Source organism: Mesocricetus auratus, unplaced genomic scaffold, assembly GCF_017639785.1.
Source record: "Mesocricetus auratus isolate SY011 unplaced genomic scaffold, BCM_Maur_2.0 Super-Scaffold_100014, whole genome shotgun sequence".
In the NCBI taxonomy this organism is placed as follows: Eukaryota; Metazoa; Chordata; class Mammalia; order Rodentia; family Cricetidae; genus Mesocricetus; species Mesocricetus auratus.
The window spans coordinates 68,279,467-68,304,154 of NW_024429197.1; the positions used below are offsets into that span (position 1 = coordinate 68,279,467).

A 24,688-nucleotide genomic window follows, 5' to 3' on the forward strand; every position below is an offset into this window, starting at 1 on the left:
TAATGATAACTCAACCTACCACTTGTGGTTTGACAGCTCAGTCTTCTGAATGGAATTTGGATATTATCATTAAGTTAAATGTTTCCCACCATGTTATCATTCATCACTGCTTCAAAGACACAGAATTTTTTTAACCTATCAAGGAGTTCTGGTTAATTCTTCCAAACTCCTGACACTGAAATAATTCAGGCATATTACCCTATAATCTACCTTTATTTTTCACTTACAGATTCAAAGTCTATACTCCCAAGATCCTGCAGGTTAGATGATGGTCATTACAAACACAACACGTAACTCTTGCCAGGAGGTGGCATGTCCTAATTCTTGCAATCGAAGGAGGTAGAACCCACTCTTTCCTCCCCCAGGTAGCTGCCTTTCTTCCTTTCTCAGAGTGTAAATGACCCATCACAGAGACAGGGCTGAACTTCTGAATGAGATCATAGCCTTTTCGCCCTTTCTGCACAGTTTCACTTGGTGAATTATTGTCTTATTTTCATTCCACTCCAATGAGCTGTCAGCAATGGATACTGTAATTCACAGCAATAGAAACACAAACAGATGGGTAATTGACCTGCATGCCTTCATTACACTGGAGTTCAGCTTGGCTGTGTAAGCCATAAAGTCCTTTATCTGCCAATATGAAATCCCAGGCTTTCACAGAGAAGGGGATCAAGCTCGTGTTTTGCAAAAGGTGCTGTCCTTGTTGTTGTTCATCCCACCTTGTGCATTTCAGAAATGGACAGGATTTGACAGGCAGAACTTAGCAGGTACAAGACAACATCTGGGACTCCTGTAGGGCTCAGAGATACCCACGGGGGGGCACATTTGATGCAAGGACAAACAGGAAATATTTATATGCCACAAAATAGAGCCTGTATTTTTCCGTCTTCCTCTTGGCACTGTAAGAGATCATGAATTTAATAGCAAGTGAAAGGGGTCAGAAAAGAGAAGTGTCAATCAAAAGTAGACTGGCTTAGGCAATTACGATACAGAATAAAATAAAGCAAACATAGAAATTCCAACCCACAACGGTACCTTAAACAGGACTTAGAATCATCTCAAGTATTTACATTCTGACCTGCATTTGATCGATGTCTACCCTGTGTGGTGGCATTTATAGCTGTCTTTCTTTGTCAATTCTCATTATTCTCAGGCTTCAAACCCCATTTTAAAGGCTGGAGACATGGATCAGCAGTTAGGAATGTTCCCTGCTCTTTCAGAGAACCACAGTTTGAGTCATAGCAACCACCTGGGACCTCACAACTGTCTGTAACTCTTCTGACCTCTCCAGGCCCGTGCATGCATGTAGTGCATACATAAATTCAGTCATGTATACATACAAATACAAATTAAATAACATTAATAGTTTTCAAAAACCAACCCCACACTCAAGTCTTCCACAATTGCTGTCTCCAATCTTATTATCTTGCACCCCTATAATGAAACAATGAAATGCCCACTATTTGTTACTGTGTGTTACACATTGCCAAGCACAATAGTGCTTTAAAGTGGCAATCATCTACCAATCCCAAATTATTTATTACTGAATCTAATTTAAATCTGAAAATTCCCTCTTTTCTTTGTTGTTGTTTATTTTGCTTTGCTTTAATTTTTTTGTTTTGATTTTGGTTTTTCTGTGACAGGATTTCTCTGTGTAGCCCTGGCTGTCCTGGAAATCTCTCTGTAAACTAGACTGGCCTCAAACTCACAGAGATGTGCTTGCCTCCCCCTACCGAGTGTTAGGATTAAAGGCATGCACCACCACACTTTGCTCCCTTTCTGTTTCTTTAGAGAGATGAGAACATATTAAGCATATTAAAACTCTTTATTCTTTTACTGAATAATTCTACATATACTATTTTTTTAAAGCCTGGAATCAGAAAAGACAATCGGGATACATCTGGTTTGACTTTAGTGTAACTTCAGTTTATGTTGGGTCTGTTCTTCTATCTAGAAATTAGTTACCCCCAGCCACTGAGCATGATTATCTGCATCAGGCTCCTAATTAATAAAACAATGTGTTTCAGTTCTTAGGGGAGCTGATATAGATTCTCTTCACATTTCTGTGTTCCTTAACTGTTCCTTATCCATTAAACTCCACAACTCTTGGGTCTCCACTTATTTTTTCTGTATTAGAATTCTGATCAATGCGAACAAGTATTTCCACCACTGTTGCTTTAGGTTTTGCTTGCCTTTTAAGAAGCTCAGATTTCTCATCTGTGCCATTCTTCCCTTAAGCAACATTTTCCTCTTTAAGAGCTTTTGAGGAAGTAAAAATAAAGGAAAATGGAGGTTAATCAGGTGAGGTGAGGACTTGTTTGGTTCTCAGATGGAACTTGTGTTGCTGGGGCCCATGCACATGCTCTTTTCACTTTCTAGACTATTCTTACTGTGGGTTTCTTAACCCCCACACCTGCTTTCCCATTATTAGACATTTTCCATTAAGTGCTCTAGTATGGGTCTGTTCTTGAGCAAACCTTTGAATTGTGATAAATGAGGGAAACCTCACACTTACTGCACAATTCATTATGCCAAGATAGTTCATTCCAAATAGATATGATTGTCACAGTCTCAGCACTGAGGTCCCGAATCAAGATACCATAGGATCTTGTGAGGATCCAAATTCTGGTTGGCAGATATCTGACCTATTACTGAGTGCCCACATGGCCTTTCCTTGGTGTGAACTCAGTGACTCAGTGAGAGAGAGAAAGAGAGAGGGGGTGAGGGAGAGAGAGAGAGAGAGAGAGAGAGAGAGAGAGAGAGAGAGAGAGAGAGAGAGAGAGAGAGAGAGAGAATACCATAGTCTTCTTGATCTTCTAAGCTTAAGGATTCCACAAATGAATTTGAACTTTTGGCTTACAACACTCACATTGTGAGTTCTGTTCTGTTTTGTCTCTTTCTTCCCTAAATAGAGAGTACTGGAAAGCAACAGCCAAAAATATATTTCAAAGAGGCTATTACACTGCCACATTTCTCTGTACAGGACACATGGTGGAACACATTTTAGACTTTCCATAAGTCCCTTTTGACTGCAGAGGTAGAAGTACCCTGATGTATTTCTGAATGGTCCAAATACTCAAATCTGAATCATGATTCTATTATTTTAGTTGTGAGAATTTGGGCATAACAACTAACTTTGCAGTTCTAATATTCACAAAGACTAAGAGATGAGCATATTTAATGAGATGAAGATGAGAACTGATGAGTACCAGAATCTGGGTACTGAGGTTGGCTTGACTTGTGTGTCTGTAGAAAACATATTGCCCCTTTCATTCCAAAATATGCTTTTGATTTCGGGAGACAGAAATCAAATAAATTAAAGCATACTCTACATCAACATTTAACCTATTAAAACAAACAGCAATGGCATTTGAACAAATAATATGGGAATAACTATGTTTTGGAAAAAGGGAGACAGACTGACATCTGAGGAATAGTTATTCTAGACATGGGATAGGAGAAGAGCAAAGAGTACAAGAGGAATAAGGATGGCACACTGATAGGACTTTGTCCCTCCCAAGGGCAATGTGTATAGCATAATGCAAGTAAAGACTAGAACTTTAGGAGAAAATGAAGAGGCAAAGGCAAGCTGCAACAAAGCAATTGTGGGATTTTAGCACAGAGTGCCTGCAAACTAAAAAACACATTATGAGATGTATGAATGGATAATGAGCTTCTGGGTGGGGTGGGTGCAACTGAGAAGGAAGAGGCAAAAATCAGGAAGTCTTCTTGGTCATTTCCACTTGTCTACGCAATGCACACATTCTCGATGGCACATCACAGCATTGCCCTTCAAAGCACAGCCAGACTTGAAAAAAATTAATGAGGTTCAAGAGAAAATATTCCATATGTTCAGTGTGGGCAAGGTGGTATTCAAATGTAACAGTCACCCATCGCCTTCCTGAATTTGTGAGGCAAAATTTACATGCTTGGCAAGGCAATAAAAAGTGGCCTCTTTCTCTCATTCTCTCAGTTTCCCTCAGCTGTGTGTGTGTGTGTGTGTGTGTGCGTGTTTGTGTGTGTGTGTGTGTGAGAGAGAGAGAGAGAGAGAGAGAGAGAGAGAGAGAGAGAGAGAGAGAAAGGGTTTTGGGAACCATGGAGATAGAATATTCCACCCCAGCCAGCAGCTGTATATCTTTCAAAAAGTGCTTCCACAGGCCAAATCCCCCTCCAAATTATTTATGACTCCCATTGAAGCTAGCAGGGCTCAGGCGCCAATCTAGGGGGTCAGCAATGGTCCTCTTTGTTGGACACAGGTCACTGGGAGATGATTTTGGCTGTGACTGCTGTGTGAACCTCCGCTGCCGTAGAAATGGTTGTGTAACTTTAAACAGTAATGACATTTTGCAGAAAAGTGCTTTTTAATTGCTATGTCTTCATTATTCTCTTTTGAAATTTGCCCAGGAGATTCTGCCTCTGAGACAGCTCGGCATGTTCTGAGTTTCCATTTTTAAAGAGCAGCCAGTGTTCTGTTTCAGCTGCTCTGAGAAAACCCCCAACCCTAAATTTTATCTGTTTTCAGTTGCACTAAATGGGGTAGGTAATACTGCCTTTTGTATCCTTGCCAAATGGAGAAATGATTTGACGCAATTTTCTAAAAATGCTCTCCCCAAATTCCTTTTGGGTTAGGACCAAGAATAGAATATCTTATCCCCAACAAAAGGAGAAATAAAGTGATGAGTTGTCTGAAAAAATAGAACTGAGAATATATAATATAGTCACTAGAGTTTCTTTAAGCAACAGAAACATAACCGCAGTCCATAGACACAGTTGCCTATAGGGATCAGCTAAAAATAAATTTTGCTTTGGAGGAGAAAATCGTGACACAAACGAAGTACCTCAATAATGCACACTCTAAAGAACTGCAGACTTGCTTCAGAAGGAGTTTATAGTTGGTTTGTGTTTCCCAGCCTCTTCTGTAAGTATCAGCTTATTCCTATACAGAGTGAGCCTAACCACTTGCTCTCATGTGTATGCCAATTGCACACAGACCACTGTCCAGCTTCATAGCTTTCCCAGAGTGCCCTCTAGGTAACGTCATGGACAGCACCCTACACAGGTTTCTGCTTCAGTAGGCAGAGAGTCCAAGCCCACCTCTTGTGAAAGGTGTACAGATGACTGAAGATTTCCTTTGGAATTACCTGCCACTATTCTTCTTTGTATATGCTGATGTTTTACGAACCCTGAGGAATTCGTCAGAAGGAGAACATCATCGTTACTGTTGTCTCCCTTAACAGCAGTTTCTTCACATGGAAAAGAGGAACTGGGCTGGCAAGACGGCTCAGTGGGAAAAGGCAGTTACTGTCAGGCCTGATGACCCACGTTCAAACCCTGGAACCCACATGATTGAGAGTGAGAATCAACCCCTGCAAGTTGTCCTTCAGTCTCCCCACGTATATTGTGTCTTGAGCCCAACACATACACAAATACCTTTACAAAATAAATAGAGTAGGGAAGGAAGCACACAATTTAAAATGGGAATTCATAATTCAGTGTGTTTGTGCTTGTGTGTGTGTGTACCGAGAACTGTTGCATACAATTTATAGGTAGTTTTGCCTTATTCTCCTAGATATAATATAGCTACTACAAGTATCTCCACTTCAACATAAGAGAAAGTGAATCTTTAGAGAGAGTATGAATAAGTTTCTTGAGAGGATTCTGGCATGGAATCCAATGGTAGTATAGTAACATTCAGTTCTTCATGTGGACTGTGGCTTCATGTCACAGAAATACTGAAATTCACCCACATCTCTTTCTCACTGGGCCCTTAGCAAATTCTACTGTGTAGTTTCCATATAAGGACCAAATAGTAGAATACAAATCAATTATATATATATATATATGTGTGTGGGGGTGTTTATACATATATACATATATAATAATGGCATTCATTATATATAATCTAAAGGAATAAGACACAATCTGTAAACATCAGTGAAAGCTAGAAATTGAGAAAGCAAAAAAGAAAAGCAGCAATTTTTACCAAATCTAGAGTAATCCTGAAGCATAAGTGATAAAGAAATAATAATTTAAAGAATACAGCACCCTGTTAACAAACTGAGAGTTAAAGAAATTATTCCTATATATTCCAGAAGCTAAAGCCATTATTAGCAAGCCCAGAATAAGTGAAGGAGACTCTCCTGGACATGAATTTTTGATCCAAATCTGTGCTTCTGTCTGGCCATCACAGGCTGAAGCCTCCATTTGGCTGATGTTTCTAGGTTTCAGCATGCTTCTTTAGCCCAGAAATCCCTCTCCATCTTGCACTCTAAATATTAAAACTGATTGATCAAATATAGAGAGAAGATCATAAGATGTATTCAAGGGTGCTCATATACCCATGGGCTAGCCACTTTGCCATAGTGTTCCTTGGTGTTTTCCTTTTTAGAGTGAACAGGAGAAAGTTAGTGTCTGGGTTCCTTTTTTCCACCAGTGTTTTGGTTTTATAATACATGCCCTATTCAATATTTCCTTTAATTATATCATTCTCAACCTTGAAAAACTCCCAGGGTGTATTCAGTGAGCTACATGGTAAACACATGATCTGTAGTCTGAAATAAATTCTTTACTGCCTCTGACTCCTGAAGCTCTCCCACTGGGTTTTCCTACCACACCATGCTCCTATCCATCCAAGTTTGTTTCATGTAGTGGGGCTTCCCAGACACACTTATTTGGTCTTTGCTCGGTCTGCTATTCTGTTAATAGTAGCTGTCTCATGTATTTTCTAACAAACCCAAATTCTTTCTCTTGTAGAAAGCTGTCCTTGCTGCTGACTTTTTTCTGTATGTTTCTGCTAAAGACATGTATATCCTGTGCCCACATCTGTCCCTGTTGATATTGCAAATATGCTTTATTAAAAATCCTGCTGGTTCTGATTGCATGCACTTTTAATTTCAGCACATAGCAGAGACTGGCAGATCTTTGTGAGTGTGAATTTGAGGCTAATGTGGTCTACATAGGGAGTTACAGGTCATCCAGGACTATCTAGAGAGACACTTACTAAAAAAAAGCAAATACAATAAAATAAATCTCTATATACCTACTTCCTAGCTCAGGATATATTCTTCATAACTAGAGTGCATTAATATTTCAAGAAAGGAGAGGGAAAACAAATGAAGGATATAAAAAGATAAACAATAATGCCATGCATTCATAAGAATTTTCTCCCCAAATAGAAAAGGTATATACCAGAGCATCTCCAGCTTGATTATTAATATAACAGAACAGTGTTTGTATTTTTCAGAGTACCAAGGTCATGGCCTGAGACATTGAATCATACGTGATGAAACCAAAGGTTCCACTGACTGTGCCCAATCTATATCTAAGTAGGCTCTGAAATATTTTGCTCCCAATGCACAGGGAGAAACATGGCAGTTTTGGATTTTTGTCACCTTTGGAAGCTGTTAATAAAACACCTTTTTTACCCTTCCTGATTCTTCCTTCTTGCTATTTTTAACCAGGTCTTCAGATAATCTTCCCACAGTATCTGCAAGAGAAGTTTGTTCAGTCGGCTCTGAGTTACATCATGTGCAATGGTGAGGGAGAGTACGTGTGTCAGAACAGCCAGTGTCGCTGCCAGTGTGCTGAGGAGTTCCCACAGTGCAACTGTCCCATTACTGACATCCAGATCATGGAGTTCACACTGGCTAACATGGCCAAGGCCTGGACTGAAGCTTACAAGGACTTGGAGAATTCAGGTACACAGACTACTAGCATGCATGCCCCTGGCCAGGTTAAGACTGCTTTGACTCGTTCCTGTTGGAGGATTCAGGGTCAGGTGTAGGAGTCCTTGTAGAGGAGGCACAGATCAGTTTTATACTTACATGATCTATACCATCTCTGCTGGACTCAAATAACAAAGTAAGACTGAAACACCCCTGCAGAGGACTGGTAAGTCAGAGGGTCTTGTATTTACTGTTGAGTTCTCTATGTGCGAATATGTGTATATACTTAAGTGTAAAAGTATGATTTAATGAATGAGCACACATAAATACATAAACATATGTATCTGTCTATATATGATATATATGTGCATATGTAAGTACATGTGTATATGTGTCTTGTGTGTCTATAGTGAGATATAATCTCAAAGATGCTCCAAATTCACATAGACTATTAAGACTGAAAGTTACTTTTTAGGATAATTTAGCTATTTCTTGCATTTCCTGGTTCACACTAATGAGTTACAGGGGAGAAGAGTCAGTTATCCAAGGTCACGAGGGGGATGATGTCTAAAGTTAGATCTTCGAGTTCTTGGATCTTTGAATTCTATCAGCAGTTAATTATGCAACCATGTAAGAGGTACAAATGATGATGGCATTTCAAGTGTCCATGAGTGAGGATGAGGAACAACTGGCATGGTGATGCAGAGATGGAGTCAGTGTGACCACTGAAGTCAGGAGTGGCCATGGTAAAGAGGAAAGAAAGCTGTGTTGTCCTTCCAAGCAGTTCGCAGGTTACCTGGGAATGTTAACCCCAATGTAGGGAATAGAAGCAGAAACAGCAGAGAAAGGCTGGCATTGGACTGGCAATTGGCAGAATTAGATTCTGGTTGTCTCAGGGGTTGACTAGAAAAGGTATTGTGGGGCCTCTAGTAGTGAGGAGGGAGCTTATAGCAGTGTATTGGTATTTATCCCTAGTACACGAATGGACTGTGAAAGCTCACTCTCTCAGCCTAGACACATGGGGGAGGGTCTAGGCCCTACTTCAAATGATATGACGGCCCCCATGGAAGGCCTCACCCTTCCTGGAGAACAAAAAGGAAATGGGATAGGGGGCAGTGGGGGACAGTTCAGGGAGAGAACTTGTAAAACAAGCTTGTATCAAATTTAAATTTAAATAAATAATGCCAAAGAAAAGGGATTGTGATGATGTCTAGGATCTTTGCATACAGATGCATATTAGATAACTTTATGGTTGTTGGTTTCCTTCAGTTGAGCTAGAGCACTCAAGAAAGTTTGGCATCCAGGAAGTATAGTCAGTTTTAGGCAGGATAAGTTTAAGAATCCTTAAGAATTCCAAGAAGCATCACAAAGGTAAAGTAAATTTATAATACATAGTTTACCATCTGGAAAATGAAGAATCTCATCATTGGAGCATTACAGTTTTCAAAACTTTATAAGCCTTCTATCCATCCATTCCAACTACATGAAACTAAGTGTGATATGCCTTTCCAGGGTGCAGGAAGGACACCAAGACTCAGAATTTTCCTTGAGATTGTATAAGTTGTAAATGACAGCATTGGCAAAGGAGTTCCTGACTCCAGACCAGTGTTCACAGAAGTCATTTCAATTTATTAATTCTAGTCCGCCCCAATAGGCTTGAAATCCCTCATCTGATAAACTAGAGGTCATCTTGAATACCTGAATTTATTTAAGTCTTTAGTCACAAATCCCTTTGATCAAACAAAATGTTACCTCAGAGCCATTGTGTATCACAAAATGGCAGGGTCATTTGAAATACCTGATTGCCATGAACATGAAACCCCTGCTTTTCCAGGATAGGAGCCATCAAGACATTGTATTCCTGCAGGACCACAGCTTGAATGGAAATGCTGGATATGCCTTATGAAGTTTTAAATTTTTGGATCTTAAAAGCAGAGAGGTCATGATAGAAGGATATTAGAGTCATGCTTGGCCTCAAACAAACAAAATACATTTGGTAGACTGTAGAGAAATGCCACTAATTGCTAAAATTCCAAGAGAAATAAAGACTATCTGTGTCAGTAATAAGGAGCTCTAATTCTAAAGGAATCTACTGTGTGTGGGCGAGTAATACGACAGAAAGTGATATGTTGCAGAATAAGAAAATGGTAAATAGTTTATCTTGCTCTTTTTCTCTCTCAGGTACACATATCCATGTATCTCCTGCACTTATTGCTTCTCAAATAGCTCATGTTTTTGTTCTATTTATTCCAGCCCTTGGCCCTGTCACTTCAGCCCCAGGGGGAGGAAATAGTAATTGCAGCTGTTTGATGGCTTCACAATTTCAGAATTTGCATTAGATACTCTTATACCAATTTGACAGATGTATAACCTGAAGTCTCGAATGAATGAAGGTCTTGTAACTCTTAAGTGGTCAATATGGATTCTGAGTTCTTATATATTTGAACATTTTTTCACCAAGTTTCTAAAGGTCTGGTTCAGAATTTTTGGTTTTAGAACATTTTTCTTTTTTTTTCCCCTCTCAGTATGCTAAACCTCAAGGTCAACCTCCTTATGCTGAGAGGAAGTATAAAACTTTGAGTTAGAACACATATTCTGTAGCAAGACTGCAGTTGTAATTGAACTGACTACTGACCATAGACCCTGTGCAAGGTAGCTACTTCTATAGAGTGGGGGTAGTACAGATAACTTACCTCATAAGTTTGCTGTGAAGATCACTCATGAGTTCTAAGTACTTAGGACTGGATTTTGGTATATATTGAAAGCTATGCAACTGTTCCTTCCTTGTATAAATAAAGTGCATGTGTGGATAGGTATGAAATTCCCTGCATTTTCTGTAGCATGAAATAAAATTATTAGGCTGAAACAGAGATTTTTAAGCTTTTTACCTACAAAATGATCTGTACTTTGCTTCATTTCCCAGCAGTTGATAAAAACACTGGGGAAGGATGATGTGGTTGAGAAAGTGTCAGAGCAGATAAGAGAAGTTAAGATTTTACACTTGGCTCTTGATACTCTTTGTGTTATCTTTAGAAAATTACTTTGTTATTCTGGGCTTTAGTTTTCTTACCATCTATGTGGAACAAGAAAGATGAGCTGGGTGATTTCTAAGGCTGTGTCAAACTATAGCCTGAGATGATGCTCAGAAACTCATCTATTGGGCACTAGGGCTGAAATTTACCAAGGAGACCCCTTACCATTTCATAAATTGTACTTTTCCAGCACTAGAGAAGATGTTACATGGCTTACACCCAGGACTTCAAATGACAGTTGGATCAGGAGTGCTGAGTTTCACTTTCTTCAGTTCGTCATCCATCCTATGGGTTAAGAAAGATTCAGTTGGGTGATGATATGTTTCTAACACCACTTTAGATCCACAAAAGTCCTGTATTTCAAAGGAAAAGAAGGCATGTGGATTTGATCACGTAGCAAGCTACAATATTTGACTAGAGTTTATCAACATTTTTTTCACGAAAAGCACGAAATACTGATGATTTTCTATGTAGATTTGATAAAAGCTTTTCAATTTTTAAACGTGATAATAATGTGAATCAAAGGCACTGTTAGAAATGAATACAAAGAGGATGTATTGTAACTTGGCAGGCCAGTGCTGGAAGATTTGGAAAACAGAAGCCTCCTACAGGTAGCTGTCAGTAGAGAAACAATGTTAGTAGCACGACAGACTGTAGAGTTATACTGGCCTCAGGAAAATTTCAGATTCTTTCACTGGCAGATGGAGCCAAGTGTCAGAAAGGAAAAGCCAATTTGTGTGCTTTTTCCTAGGGAAAGACTATTTCTCCTGCTCTCAGAATTCCTTAGTTGCTATTGTTCTTTACATAGGGTTGAAACTTCAAGGTCCTTCCACTCTCCACTTTGGCCCATCTGATGGTATACTTGTTCAGCTCAGGTTTAGGTGAAACTGCATGGGTGTAACTTCTGCCATTTGTAGGAGGCACACTCTCACAGCAAACTGCCTTATCTAACCATCTTTCTGGACCTTCTTCCTAAATGTTCCTTGAGCCTTTGGGGGTGGGAGTAGTTGTGTCAATGTATTCATTGAGTTTGGGTTCCACAACTCTGTATTTTGATTGATTGTGATATTCTGTAATGGTCTTCTTTTCCAAGACCAATATCCTTAATGATGGATTAGGACTACACTGATGTCTGAAGATTTAGAGATAGGAGTCAATGATGATATAGAACATGTGACCTTGTCTTGTTAGGTCTGGGTTAGTTCACTCAATACATTTTCTAGTTCTCTCCATTTAACTGAAAATTTCATGGTTTTGTTTTTCTTTATTCAGAATAGTATTCTATGGTGTATGTGCACAATGTTTCATTATCTCTTTGTTGGTTAAAGGACATTTAACTTGTTTCCATTTCCAAAGTGTTATAAAGAGAGTAGAAAAGAAATAAGAAGAAAAAGGAGAGAACTAAATTTTAAAGAAGGACTTAAGATGTTGACTGTCATACTTATCCCTTCTTTCCTGGCTCTTGTCTCTTGTCAGATGAGTTTAAGTCATTTATGAAACGTCTCCCAAGCAATCACTTCCTGACCATTGGTAGCATCCACCAGCACTGGGGTAATGACTGGGATCTACAGAGCCGTTACAAGCTCCTGCAGAGTGCCACTGAGGCTCAGAGGCAGAAGATCCAACGCACAGCCCGCAAGCTCTTTGGTCTCAGTGTGCGCTGCCGCCACAATCCCAACCACCAGCTGCCTAGAGAGAGGTATGTTGCTTCTACAACTCCATCTCTGCAATGCCTTCTACTCCCTTGCTCGGTATCAGTAAGCACACTATACTACAGTAGAAGAATATATGTTGCAGGTAGCATATTTGACACTTTTTAAGCAAAGTAGTCCATGATCTTGACCAACAATGATCCTGACTGCATTTAGCTCTTACAACATTGAAATCCACGTGCTTCCTTTATACACCATTGAACTTCTGTATCTATGGACTCTTACTTTTCAGTGTAATTAACTTCAGGTTGAAATTATCTATTAAAAATTGTGCCTCTACTATATATGCTTAGATCTTTTTTCCAGTTATTTTTCCCTAAATCAAGTAATACAATGAATTTTTTGGCATAAAGAATTACAGGCACCCCGGAGATGATCTAAAATACGGAGAAAAATGTGTTTGGGTTTTATTCAAATGCTACCTTCACCTTATTAAAGGTATATGTGTAGAACGTCCTGAAATCATTTTCCAAAGGGAATTGTGCCATGATGTTCAACTCTGTATTGTTTGTGCTGGTTAATGACCTATCTGACTGTGGGAGACCCCCAACACTGTTCCCAACAACTGTATGAAAATGCAATATTCGTACAATTTAAAAGTACTTGTTTAGGAAGATTTCCATCTCTTCTTAATGGTAAAGAAACTTGGCTAACTAACTAATCAGTCAATTTAGGTAGTTGACCGCCTTTGATCAGAGCCGAGAGTGGAGTAGAACAAGTATAGCACCAACTGGTGAATAGTTTAAGGAGGATCATACAGTCAGTCCCCTGAGTATGTGAATTTATTCATATATCTGGTGCTTCTTAAGTTCAGAGTTGATTCATTTTCCTAGTCTAGTTCCAGCCCTGCCCTATCTGTAACTTTTACTCTAATTGCCAGTGGTAAATAAGAGAATAAACAAAAAAGATCTACCCTTTCACGGAATTTTCACTTCTTCTCAGGGATATGCAATGAAGAAACAAGGATTCATTCTTTGTTAGTCAAATTCCATTCTACCAGGCAATTTATTATCTGTCTTCAACTGAGAAGTTTCTATAGTAATGTCTCCATGGTTTCTATGAAGCCATAAAAGGAGGGCAAGAAAGCAAGTTGGGGTCATAGGCATGAATTCAGGTGTGGAGCCGGAATCGGGCTCCTTAACATGATTCAGCCAAAGTAGTTCGTTTTTCATTCATTTCATATTGGGGGTATGATCTAATCTTTGATTTCACTCAGAGAAAAGAAATGGATTTTTTTTAAAGAATAAGTCAAGTTTGGGGATAGGGAGATAGCTTGGTGTTTAAGAGTAGCTTTTTCCTGGGAATATTCAGTTTTTGTACTCACTGAACAAGTCAAGCTTCTGGCACGCATATGTAAAGTTAACTCTAATTGGGGGGAGACAAGAATGCTGAGACTTGCTGACCTCTATCCTAGCTGAGAAAACACAAGCCTCAAGTTTAGGGAATCTGCCTCAAAGAAATGGGAAAAAATGAGGTGGTGAGGGCACCCACTTTTTGGCCTTTGCATGTATACACAGGTTTGTACACCTTCAGGTGGTATACAGGCATGTGCGTGCACACACACACTGACAGAGACAGACAGACAGACAGACAGACATAAATGCATTTTGAAAAATCAAGTCACATTTATGTAGCATTATCTGTGATGTCCACATTATTGTTTGTATGTGTGTGTGTGTGTGCTCATGCTCATATTCACATATTCATTTTCCTGTTACAAAGTCTAGAAAACTGAAGTTCAGACTGAACTCACTAGTCCAAACTGAAGTCACTAGTCCAAAGCTACAGCTATAAATAACAGGTTCTCAAATGGGGTTGATTTTTGTCCCTGAGGAATATGTGAACATATACAAGGACATTTTTAATTGCCACAAAGAATGATATTACACAGGACAGTCTCTCAAACAAAAAATTATCTGTCTCTAAAAGTCTGTTATAAAACAAAAGTCAAAATGGCATTTAAATCAATAAATCCATATTTGTCCTCCGTAATGTCTGCTGTGCTATTGCACAAGACAAGAATTAAAGTGTTATATTCTTCTTGATGTTTCAAGCTGTGTGTCCCACTCTGAAACTTTCTACTCACATTTTTCTACAATATCTAATGTTGCTTATCTGTGGTGTCTTTCCTGATTGCATACAAGATGTTCCTCATTCTAAGTTTCCCTATAACTAAAATCACTTTTTTTAAACTTTACTTCTCTCTCTTTCCCCAGTATATACCAGTGTGTATTCATCTTTTTTTGTTCCAGACGATGCAATTCTGAGTCTACCCCATTATTTGTAGTTTGCAATAACCATTTTGAGAGTGAAATTGATTTTTTTCTGTCAGTTGCTGATGTGTTGCTGTACTGCTGCACCACAGACTTGGAAAAGGGTCTGTTCACCAATTGACTTCCCTGTTGTATGCAGCATATACCCAAGCTGCCACCATAAGGGAGTCTCTGAAGTAGAACCATTTAGATTCATCAGGACTATGGCAGGTGACCAGCCTCAGGCACTGTTTGGGGCTCATAAATACTACAGTCAACAGTGCTATGAAAGATGGTTCTTACAGCAGGATTGGGAAAAGGTTCAGTTGGGAATCAGAAAACATAATTTACTATAGGTAGATATTAGCTTGTAAAGCTTATTTCAGCTAAGTCCTACAGACTAGGTGACCTAAACAGTAGACATCTATCTTCTTATAATTTTAGTATCTAGAACGCTAACCACAGGCTTTGGCAAGGTTGTTCCTTCTGAGGACTCTGTGGCTTGTCTCCTCCCCATGTCCTCACAGGATCATTCACTCAGGTACATCTGTGTACTCATCTCCTCTGTTTTAGCACCACAGTCATGCTGGATTAGAAACCGTTTGAAACTAAAACCTACCTCTGAATTAAATGATGTTCTCCAGTACTGGAAAACCAAGACTTTAACATATGCATCTGTGGGGGAGGTTAGCTCATCCAGCCCGTAATACTCTAAAGCCATAATTCTCAACCTTCCTACAGCTGTGACTCTTTAATATAGTTCCTCGTGTTGTGGTGACCCCAGCCATAGAATTGTTTTGTTGCTCCTTCATAACTGTAATTTTGCTACTGTTATGAATCATAATGTAAGGATATATGATATTTGACCCACAAAACAGTCAAGTTCCACAGGTTGAAAACCACAGTTCACAAGGAATAACGATTTGTGTCACGTCTTTAGATGAAGAAACTGTGTGCCCTAAGACTGGTGAAACATATGTAAATCTCAGCAAAGAGGTCAATTTTTAGCCATTACAAGAATGCACATACATATACCAAATTCATTGAGTGTCACTGCAGAAATTCCAAGTCCAAAGACACTGGGGAAGCACCCCAGGGAAAGGAGATATGCAGAGTCTAGACCAACAATGGCACAATGGGTCTGGGGGAGACACAAAGGGAAAGGTGCCAGATGTGGATTAAAAGGGTGGGGGAAGGGACAGAATGGTCTAATATGGGCACTGGGCATTCAGGGAGCCCGAACTTGAATGAGGAATTTCACTATGCCTTGGTGTTAGGGAGGCTGTGGCATCTTGGACAAGTCACTTCTTCATTTTGAGCTCAGGTTTCCAAAGCTGTGCCTTGAACTCTATTCTGCTCGTGTTACTTGCCAGGAATGGCTACCTAGAAATACCATACTGTTAGCTGGATCTTTAAAGAGAGCTCTGGGTGTTTGCCTGCCCTCCTTAAAAAAAGAAAACTTACCTTAATCCCAACTTCCTCCCACTCTGTCTAGGAGAGTGACAGGAATCTTCAATTGGCAAGTCACTTAGTTATATTCATAAACGGAGGCGTGAATGCTGATACTGCCGAGGGTGGGAACATAAAAACGAGGCTCAGAAACCTTCCCAGGGGAGCTGACCTTCCTTGGCTTGGCTGTGGGCAGCTTCCTGACATCTGAATCAGAGACTTTAATGAGCATTTCTCAGACTAGCAGGGCACCTCTCTGCTAAAGAGCAGTGTCAGACGGAGGTGACGACTGGGAGAACCTTGAGCCACCTCTGGCTGAGTAAGTTTATGTTTGCAAATGAACTGATTGCTCAGCTTCAATTTGTCTGCTTGTTGAACTCTATAGGAGTTGAGTGCTCTGAGCAGGTGCTGTTATTGCAACAGGTGCCACTGAGATTTTTACTTGTCTCACAGAGGGGTGGCATTGATACAGGATGGGAGCACGACAGAGCACAGAACATTTGCTGTGCATAGATAGGTCAGAGTCGGGGCTGTCTGCCATTTCCCAGCCATCAAGCTTTATGCAAGTACCTGTTCCTCATTTGTGTCACTGGATAATGATAATTGCCTTTAGGTTAAGTCTGAGGATGAAGTTTTTAAAATTTAAAGACCCAGTAATACTTGACTCCAGACAAAAGAAGGATGAGAATTTATTTTGCATGTAAGTTCTTTATGCCTGGCATTCTTTTTTCTTACATGAATTAACTATTTTTCTCATCACTGTTTCATGAAATAGGTACTGTTACTATTCTCCTTTCACAGATAAAGCAACTGAGGCTTAGGAAGTTTAGGAATGTGCCAAATAAATGCCCATTATTATTGATATTTCAAATGAGTTATTTACTTTTAAGTGAAAGGTCAACTCTGGATATTTAGAACTTGACTTGATGAAAGTTTATTAACAGGCTATTAGGCAGGAGAGATATTTATGTTATCATTTGACGCAAATTAATCTACCCCCAAACTTAATGTCCTAAAACAGTGCCTTGTCACCACTCATGAATGTGTAGGTCGACTTGGTACAGTTGGAGGGCTCGCAAATTGGGTAACTTCCATCTGTGGACCTCCAAAGTAGTTTCTGCCAGAGCTGGCAGTTGAAGCTGACTGTCAGCTGGAGGCTCAGCTGGGGCTGTCAACTGGCGTGCTTACCCATGTCCTCTACATGTCATTTGGTCTATTTGTAGCATGACAGCTGCGTTCTGGAAGTATCACCCTAAAAGCCAAGGAAGTACTAAGATTTCTTCTGCCTAGCCTTGATACGGAGAAAGTATCACTTCCATTATATAATATTGCACGAAATAATGTGAGACAAGTTACAGAAACCTTCCTTTCTACATTTGATATGCCTTACTTCAGTAGTAGGATATAGAACAAGGACCAATTTGCTGGCGGCATAGCATAAATCCACTGTAGCACCCTCACAATTTCAGACAAAACCTCAAGCATGGATGGGAACCTTGTAAATGTTTTGTTGATTGGTGACCAGCAGTTGGACCCTTTCACTTTCAGTAAGCCCTGGATCTTGAAGGAAAGTGTATCTTAGTCATTTTGACATTTCCATGGCCTTGATTATAGTAAGAATGCCTAAAATGAATGTCTGACAAAGCTGAGAGAGTCTTTTTAATTCATTATCAAATGTTGTTATTTCACAATTTCAAACTTGTACATTATTTGATCTCTTATTTTCTTTTCCTGTACCTACCAACTCCTTCTACTACCCATGAATCACTTTCCCTAGTCACTAGTTTTGGCTAAATTTAGTTTCCAACCAAATATAAGCAGAGTCATCTATGTGATCTTGATTTTGCAACTGACCACTAGATTCTAGAGGGGGGGTCACTACGGGGTACTTAGCTAGATACTATGTTTCTCTCTTTCCACAAACCTTTTGGTTACCAACACATCAGAAATATGTGATAGAACTTCATGAGTTCTTTGCCACTTCATAGGTGAATGTTATAATGGACTCTGTGGTATGCATATCTTCTGTGATGGTTGCTATGGTTTTCTGTGTCTTGTTTAGAAGACATATTTCACAACTTCTCTTCCATTCCTACGGATTTTATATTCTCTTTGTCTCCTCTTGTGATATGTTCCTTGAACCTCACAGGGCTGGTGTAAATTTCTTGTCTAGGGCTGAACCCTCAACCTTTGTTTATTTTCAGCATCTTATGGAACCATGGATCATTGTGAAATATTTCTGTTTCAGACTGAGAATACCCTTTGTCTGTGGAAATAAACATAGATATTTATGGAGTGACTTGATGATATGACAATTTATCTAAGAAACTATCTAATGTGCTCCTAAATAATGGGTTTTGGATCAGGTTTACAATATTTGGTTCTCTCTTGTTAAGTAAACCCCCAAATCAATAAGAAAATAATTAGTTATCTGTATAGCAGAGATGCCACCATTATACCATTAGACATATCTTTCCTGAATGTTTGTTATAATTCATAAAATTCACAATTTGGTTGTGGGGTAATTGCCCCACATCAGCCTTAATAGCACCATGGGATTAGGTGCTATAAAAGACATTGACATTTAGTATAATTGGAGAGCAAAGTAACTATACCAGACAGTGAAAACAAGATTATTATTAGTAATAATTATGACAGCAATAATATCAATAATAGCAGCAGTACACAAGAGGAGCACCTAAACAATTTCATAAGCAGTCAATTCCTTAGCAGATAATAGAATTCATTATTTGCACAGATTTTGACATCAAACTACTCAGGTCAAATTCCCAACTTTATTGTCATGTAGTGACTTTTGTGCCTCAGGTTTTTTAGATGTAAAATAAAGTTTATAATACGCCTATGCCATAAGAATGTCTAGAAGATTCTTGTTTTTTCCCACATTAAATACTAATAGTGACCTTGATAAGAAAATAGCAATACAACACTGACATTTTACCTATTAAATTTCTTATAACATCATTATTACACAATAATACTGAATGCTGGTAGTAAGGATATGTCTTGCATCTTATTCTGCTATATCTAGGAATCAGGCAATGTTGATCCAATTTATAGAAAAAAAAGTCTGACAAGCCAAGAGGTATAAATATCTCAAATACAACACAACAACTGAGCAAAAGGTTTAGAATTATCATGTTGGCTACATAAAATGGATGGATGGAAAAGTTCATTGGGAAGATAACAAAAAGCCCACATTGTCTGTAACGTGTGCAGTACAAAGGGAAACCTTTGTTGTGGTCGGCGTACTCTGGTTGCAGTATGGTGTCAAAGACAGGGTCATGTAATTATGATTAGAAATGTGAGGACAATGATTAAGTTTTATAGGCATTGGAACTATAATTAAGACTCCAAAAAGATTCCGTGATTAGGCTTATTGCGACTTTTCAGTTGTGCAGCCTTGAATCAAGCCCTGAACCCCAAACAAGAACTGGGTAAACAAATCCTCTGTAGTGAAAAGAAGAGGCTTGGCTCAATGAAGGCTAATGGAACAAATACTTCCTGAGAGGTTATGATGTTCATGGCTTTGGGAGTGCCAAGATAAATAAGATCTATACCAGCTTAAGGTCCAGTCCAGGGGCATAAGCAGATTGATTCTACACCCAGCCAAATGCCTTTCTGAATTTCTTCATGGGTGAAGTTCCATCTCAAGTTCTTGCTATGCTGTGGTGGATTTGTATTCATCTGTAGGAGAGCTGGTTCTAGTTTCAAGCCCCAGTACTGGAGTCAGAAGTATGAAAGGATACAGTTCCATAGTAAAGTTTCATGAAACTTGTCTCTCTCATAGGCAATCACTACATTTATGCAGCAAGAAAGAAGAAAAGCGATTGAGTTGAATTTGGCTATCATTGCTAGATATATGAAGACCACACTAAAACTTTCAGGAATCTGCTTCTGCCTCTTGAATACTATCATTACAGACAGCACCACCATACCCAGCTCATTTCTTGCTTTTCACATGTTTAAGATGGGAATAATTAGTTTGCCTGTGCTAAGTACAGGTTAGAATTTGTATGTGAACTACTTTAAGAAACAGAGCTGTGCTAGTAGGGTGGACTTGAATCCAAACTCATAGGGAATAGAAAAGATTGAGTTAAGGACCAGTATAACACTGAATAAATAGTTAACACCTGTAATTAATAATTCACCTGTGTCAGGCAGTATCCTATCGGTCCACCCTCCTATATTCATTTTACAGTCTTATAAGGTAACACTAATCCATCATGGTTTTCAAACATGGTATACAGATAGAATAGGAACAATTGTACCACATTTTTAACCAGAATGGAGCTGTTTTCTTTAAAGGAATTCTGAATTAAACTCATTTTTGGAAACAAGGTAATTTTTCACTTGGTAAAACAGTTTGAAAGCAATGGTGCTTAATTATCTCTGAGGTCCTTCCCAACTCTATGATAAATAACACTCCGAGTAATCATTTTATTCAGAAATATGGTAGAAGGTCAGTAATTGAATCTCTGAGAAGAGATGCTCTCAGATAATGCTAATTAGTCAATTTTAATGAGTAACCTATAGTTCAAACTAAAATCTTCTCTTGCCTGAATGAAGATGCCCTATTAACTAAATGTCCCAGAATCTACTCTGATCACTTTTCAATTTGTATTCCCAGAAACTGTCAGAATTCTTACCTAAGAAGCAAATCCAGTATAACATTGTGCCATCCCCACTTGAAGTCTTTGACAAATACTGATTGTATGGGAAAGAATGGAATTTTTAAAATTAATTTATTTGATCATTTTCCATTACGTACCAATCCCAGTTCCTCCTCTCTCCCCTCCTCTTGATCCTACTGCATCATCCCCATCCACTCCTCAGACAGGGTAAGGTCTCCCATTGAGAGTCAACAAAGTCTGTCCCATTGCCAAGTTGAGGCAAGACCAAGGCCCTCCCCTAAGCATCTAGGCTGAGCAAGGTATCTCTCCATAGGAAATGGGCCCCAAAAAGTCAGTTCATGCACTACCAGGGACTCCCAAAGCTGCTCAAGCCATCTACTGTCACCTGCATTCAGAGTGGCCTAGTTTGAACCTATGCAGGGTTTCCAGCCGTCAGAGTCAGTGAACTCTCACTAGCTTGGCTCAACTGTTTCTGTGGATTTTCCCATCATGGCTTTGACCTCTATACTCATGGTATCATCCCTCCCGCTCTTCAACTGGATTCTGGGAGCTTGGCCCAGTGGTGAGTTGTGAATCTCTGCATCAGGTTCTGTAAGTTACTGGATGAAGGCTCTGTCCTGAGATGATTTTTTGTTGTTGTTGTTGTTTTGTTTTTCAGACAGGGTTTCTCTGTGTAGCTTTGGAACCTGTCCTGGAACTCACATTGTAGGTCAGGCTGGCTTTGAATTAATAAAAATCTACCTATTTCTGCACCACCACCTCCTGGCCCTAGAATGAATTTTAAGGTGACCTACAGATCTGTCAAAAGTTTGCCTGTGACAAATAATACCGTGTGTGTGTGTGTGTGTGTATGTGTGTGTGTGTGTGTGCGCGTCTCTGTGTGTGTGTGTGTGTTTTGGTTTATACCTTTTCTTGCCTTTTGCAGTGACAGTCCCCACTAACTTAACTCACTAAATGAATGGCTAAAACCTATTTCCACAAGTAGCCTTGGACCATTCATCCTACCTGGATGGTACCTTCCTAACAGTGTCCTCTACCAGCTCTTCAATGCTCAACTTGTAGTCCCTAGTGGTGATCTTGTTCTTTTTATCAAAAGTCTGTATTGTGTCATGTTTTGCACAGTTTCTTTGCATTCTGGCTTTTTACTTGAATTATCATTAAAGTTCACCATTATCCTATAATTTACTGACCAGGATAAAAGACCTATATACAAGCATCTCTTGTCAATATATTTTCTCAATTTATTCTTAGAATTTCTTAGCATAGAACCTGTCACACAATACGCATTTAGAAAACCTTTCAATGAGTAAATAAATCTATTTTTTTTCTCAGAATGTGTCCAGAAGGCATACTGCCATCATCCTGTCAAAAATGAACCTCTTCAGTATGTCAATGAACTATAGATATTACATGTAGCTGAATTTGTTTGGATTGCATTTGCTTCCTCATGTTTCATTGAAAAACTGAAGACCAAATATATTAAGTGAATTGGCCAAAGTCACTCAAAGATATTCTGAAGGAATCAAAGCAAAAATTAAGGACCATAGACTTACAGTTCACACACATCAGTAAAATAAAAGAAGCTAGTGGAAGTTGTTTTAACCATTCTGGATCCAAATCTTGTCAAGTCTATTACTTTGGGAAACTCCTTTTGCACTAAATAAGGGGAAAGAAAGAAAGAGGATGATAAAGGGAAGGATAAAAAGGAGAAGGAAGAGGAGGAAAAAGAAAGAAGAAAAGGAAGAGGAAAGAGAAGGAAGAGGATAGTAGTTTCAAAAATGCTCTAAAGGGAAGACACTTTTAGAGCTTATTAGATTAAGATAAATGAAGTGACATTCTTGGCAGGTACAGGTATTTGATGATGGTGTGACTTACATACTACCATTACCTGATTGTTAGAGATGATTGTATTGTGAAATAATGCAGAACAATGGGAGATTATTTATTGAGGACATGCAGCATAATTATTTGCATTTCCCAATGACTCTTGGTCTTTGGTTTATTTTTATTTCTGGCCTTGACCTGGTAGCACAGGCCATAGCCAAGCACAATATAATTATGCATTGTTGAAATAAAGATCTTTTGGAGGCATCCACATCAAACTCTAGTCATGGGGCCTTAACTTTTGAACCCTTGTCAGCTTTTAGCATAGTTTTATTCTATTTGGTGTTTAATTGGTGTCTGTGGAAGGATTCTGGCCACCAGAATAATTATTATCCCAGTTCCAATGACTCTTTATATCTACACTGGTTCACACTCTTCTCTCTGAACCTCCTTATCTCTGGACAAAATCTCACACACTCCTGCTGTGGGACACAGAGCTTTGGTTCCTTACATTTTTTGAAGTCAAGTTAGTTTTCAATTTATTATAATAACCATCTAGGTAGACCATGCTACTTATTAGGTGTGTGACCTTCAGAAGTCTTTAAATCTGCCTGAGTCCTCGGCAGTCAGGATAAGAACAAGTACCATACAGAGTCAGTGTCACAGGAAAATTATATGACATCTGTCTGTAACCTGTAGAGAAATGGACAGTTGTAATATGAGCATAATCAAGAACAGAGCAGCTGTAACCCCTAGACCAGGAGTTCTCAACCTTCCTAATGAGGTGACTCTTTAATACAGTTCCTCATGTTGTGGTGAAACCAACCATAAAATGACTTCCTTTCTATGTCATAATTTTAATTAATTTTGCTACCATTATGAATTTTAATGAAAATATCTGATGCAGGATACTTGATATGCAAGCCCAAGGGGTTATGACCCACAGGTCAAGAAACATCGTCCTAGTGTGTAGATGGAGATTCCATTTCTCATTTTATGATGTGGGTGTTTCTGTTATATAAGATAAAAATATGAGTCTAGCAAATGTAATCTTATAATGAAGATGAGATAGAAGTTTGGATCTCAGTCCTACAGATTTTGACAAGCCAAGATATATCACTGCCATTTACTCTCAATGTAAGTTTGGCTCTGTATTCAGACATCCAAGTCTCAGTTGTGGTGATGGGTGTAAAACTATGGTCTGTCCCTAGAATCCAGCAACAGAGCATTTAATGTGGCATGGTTAGCACATGACAACAAATAAATACATAAATAAATATAAGTAAAAGAAGGCTTCTAATCTTATCAAGATGGAGTGGGAAAGTTGGTAGTTAATTGGAAAAGAAGTAGAAGAGTAGAAGTAAAATTGGATATAAGAAATGTATACTAGCTATACATATACTCTACAATGCGTACATTGCTACATTTAATGAATAATTTCATTCTAACTTATAATGGGTAGTCCTTGTCACTCTTTTGTAAACTGAACCTCAGAAATGTTTTTCTGGAAAACTCCACTCATTGCTACATATGTGATTTCAACTGGATGTATGGACCTGGTAGAGAAGAAGCAAAAATGAATTTGACTAAGTGAAGTGAAGTCTACAGAATGTTGTGAAAGGGAGACGCAAAGGAAGTAATCTGTGTGATTCAATAAGTTTATATACTATTAATTACAAAATAAATGGAGAAGGGGTAAAATTTGAGTATTTCCCAAGATATTCCGGCCATAAAACTTTTGTTCTAGAATAGTTTGGTGATGATCGTTCTCAGAACCCAGCCTCAGATGAAGGAACTAAACCTAGATAAAGAACAGTCCTCCAGCCTGTTGATTGTCCTGGCTGTTGACAATGGTGGTTCCCTATATTTTCAGTAGAGACTCTCATCCTCCAGACACTCTTCCTGAAGCAGGAAAGCGCAAACCCTTCTGCCAGAGCAGTTGCTCACTGCTTTGTGTTCCTGCAGGTAGCATCCTCACTGAGAGGCAGCATAAACTACCATCCAACAGCTGCCAGTGTAACAACAGGGAGATTCCCCCTTCTCTGGCATAACTTGGGAATGAATTTATCATGTTTGGTTTAGGGACATGCGCAATCTTTAAGG

At 39.0% G+C, this 24,688-nt stretch overlaps 1 protein-coding gene across 1 annotated transcript in view; it reads left to right on the plus strand.

Moving 5' to 3' along the window:
• The window catches only part of Brinp1 (BMP/retinoic acid inducible neural specific 1), a 180,205-nt gene that overhangs the window by 139,555 nt on the left and 15,962 nt on the right, over nt 1-24,688 (plus strand). The window contains 2 exon segments of the mRNA XM_005075105.4: nt 7,461-7,697; nt 12,173-12,395. Coding sequence (XP_005075162.1) covers nt 7,461-7,697; nt 12,173-12,395 — 460 coding nt within the window.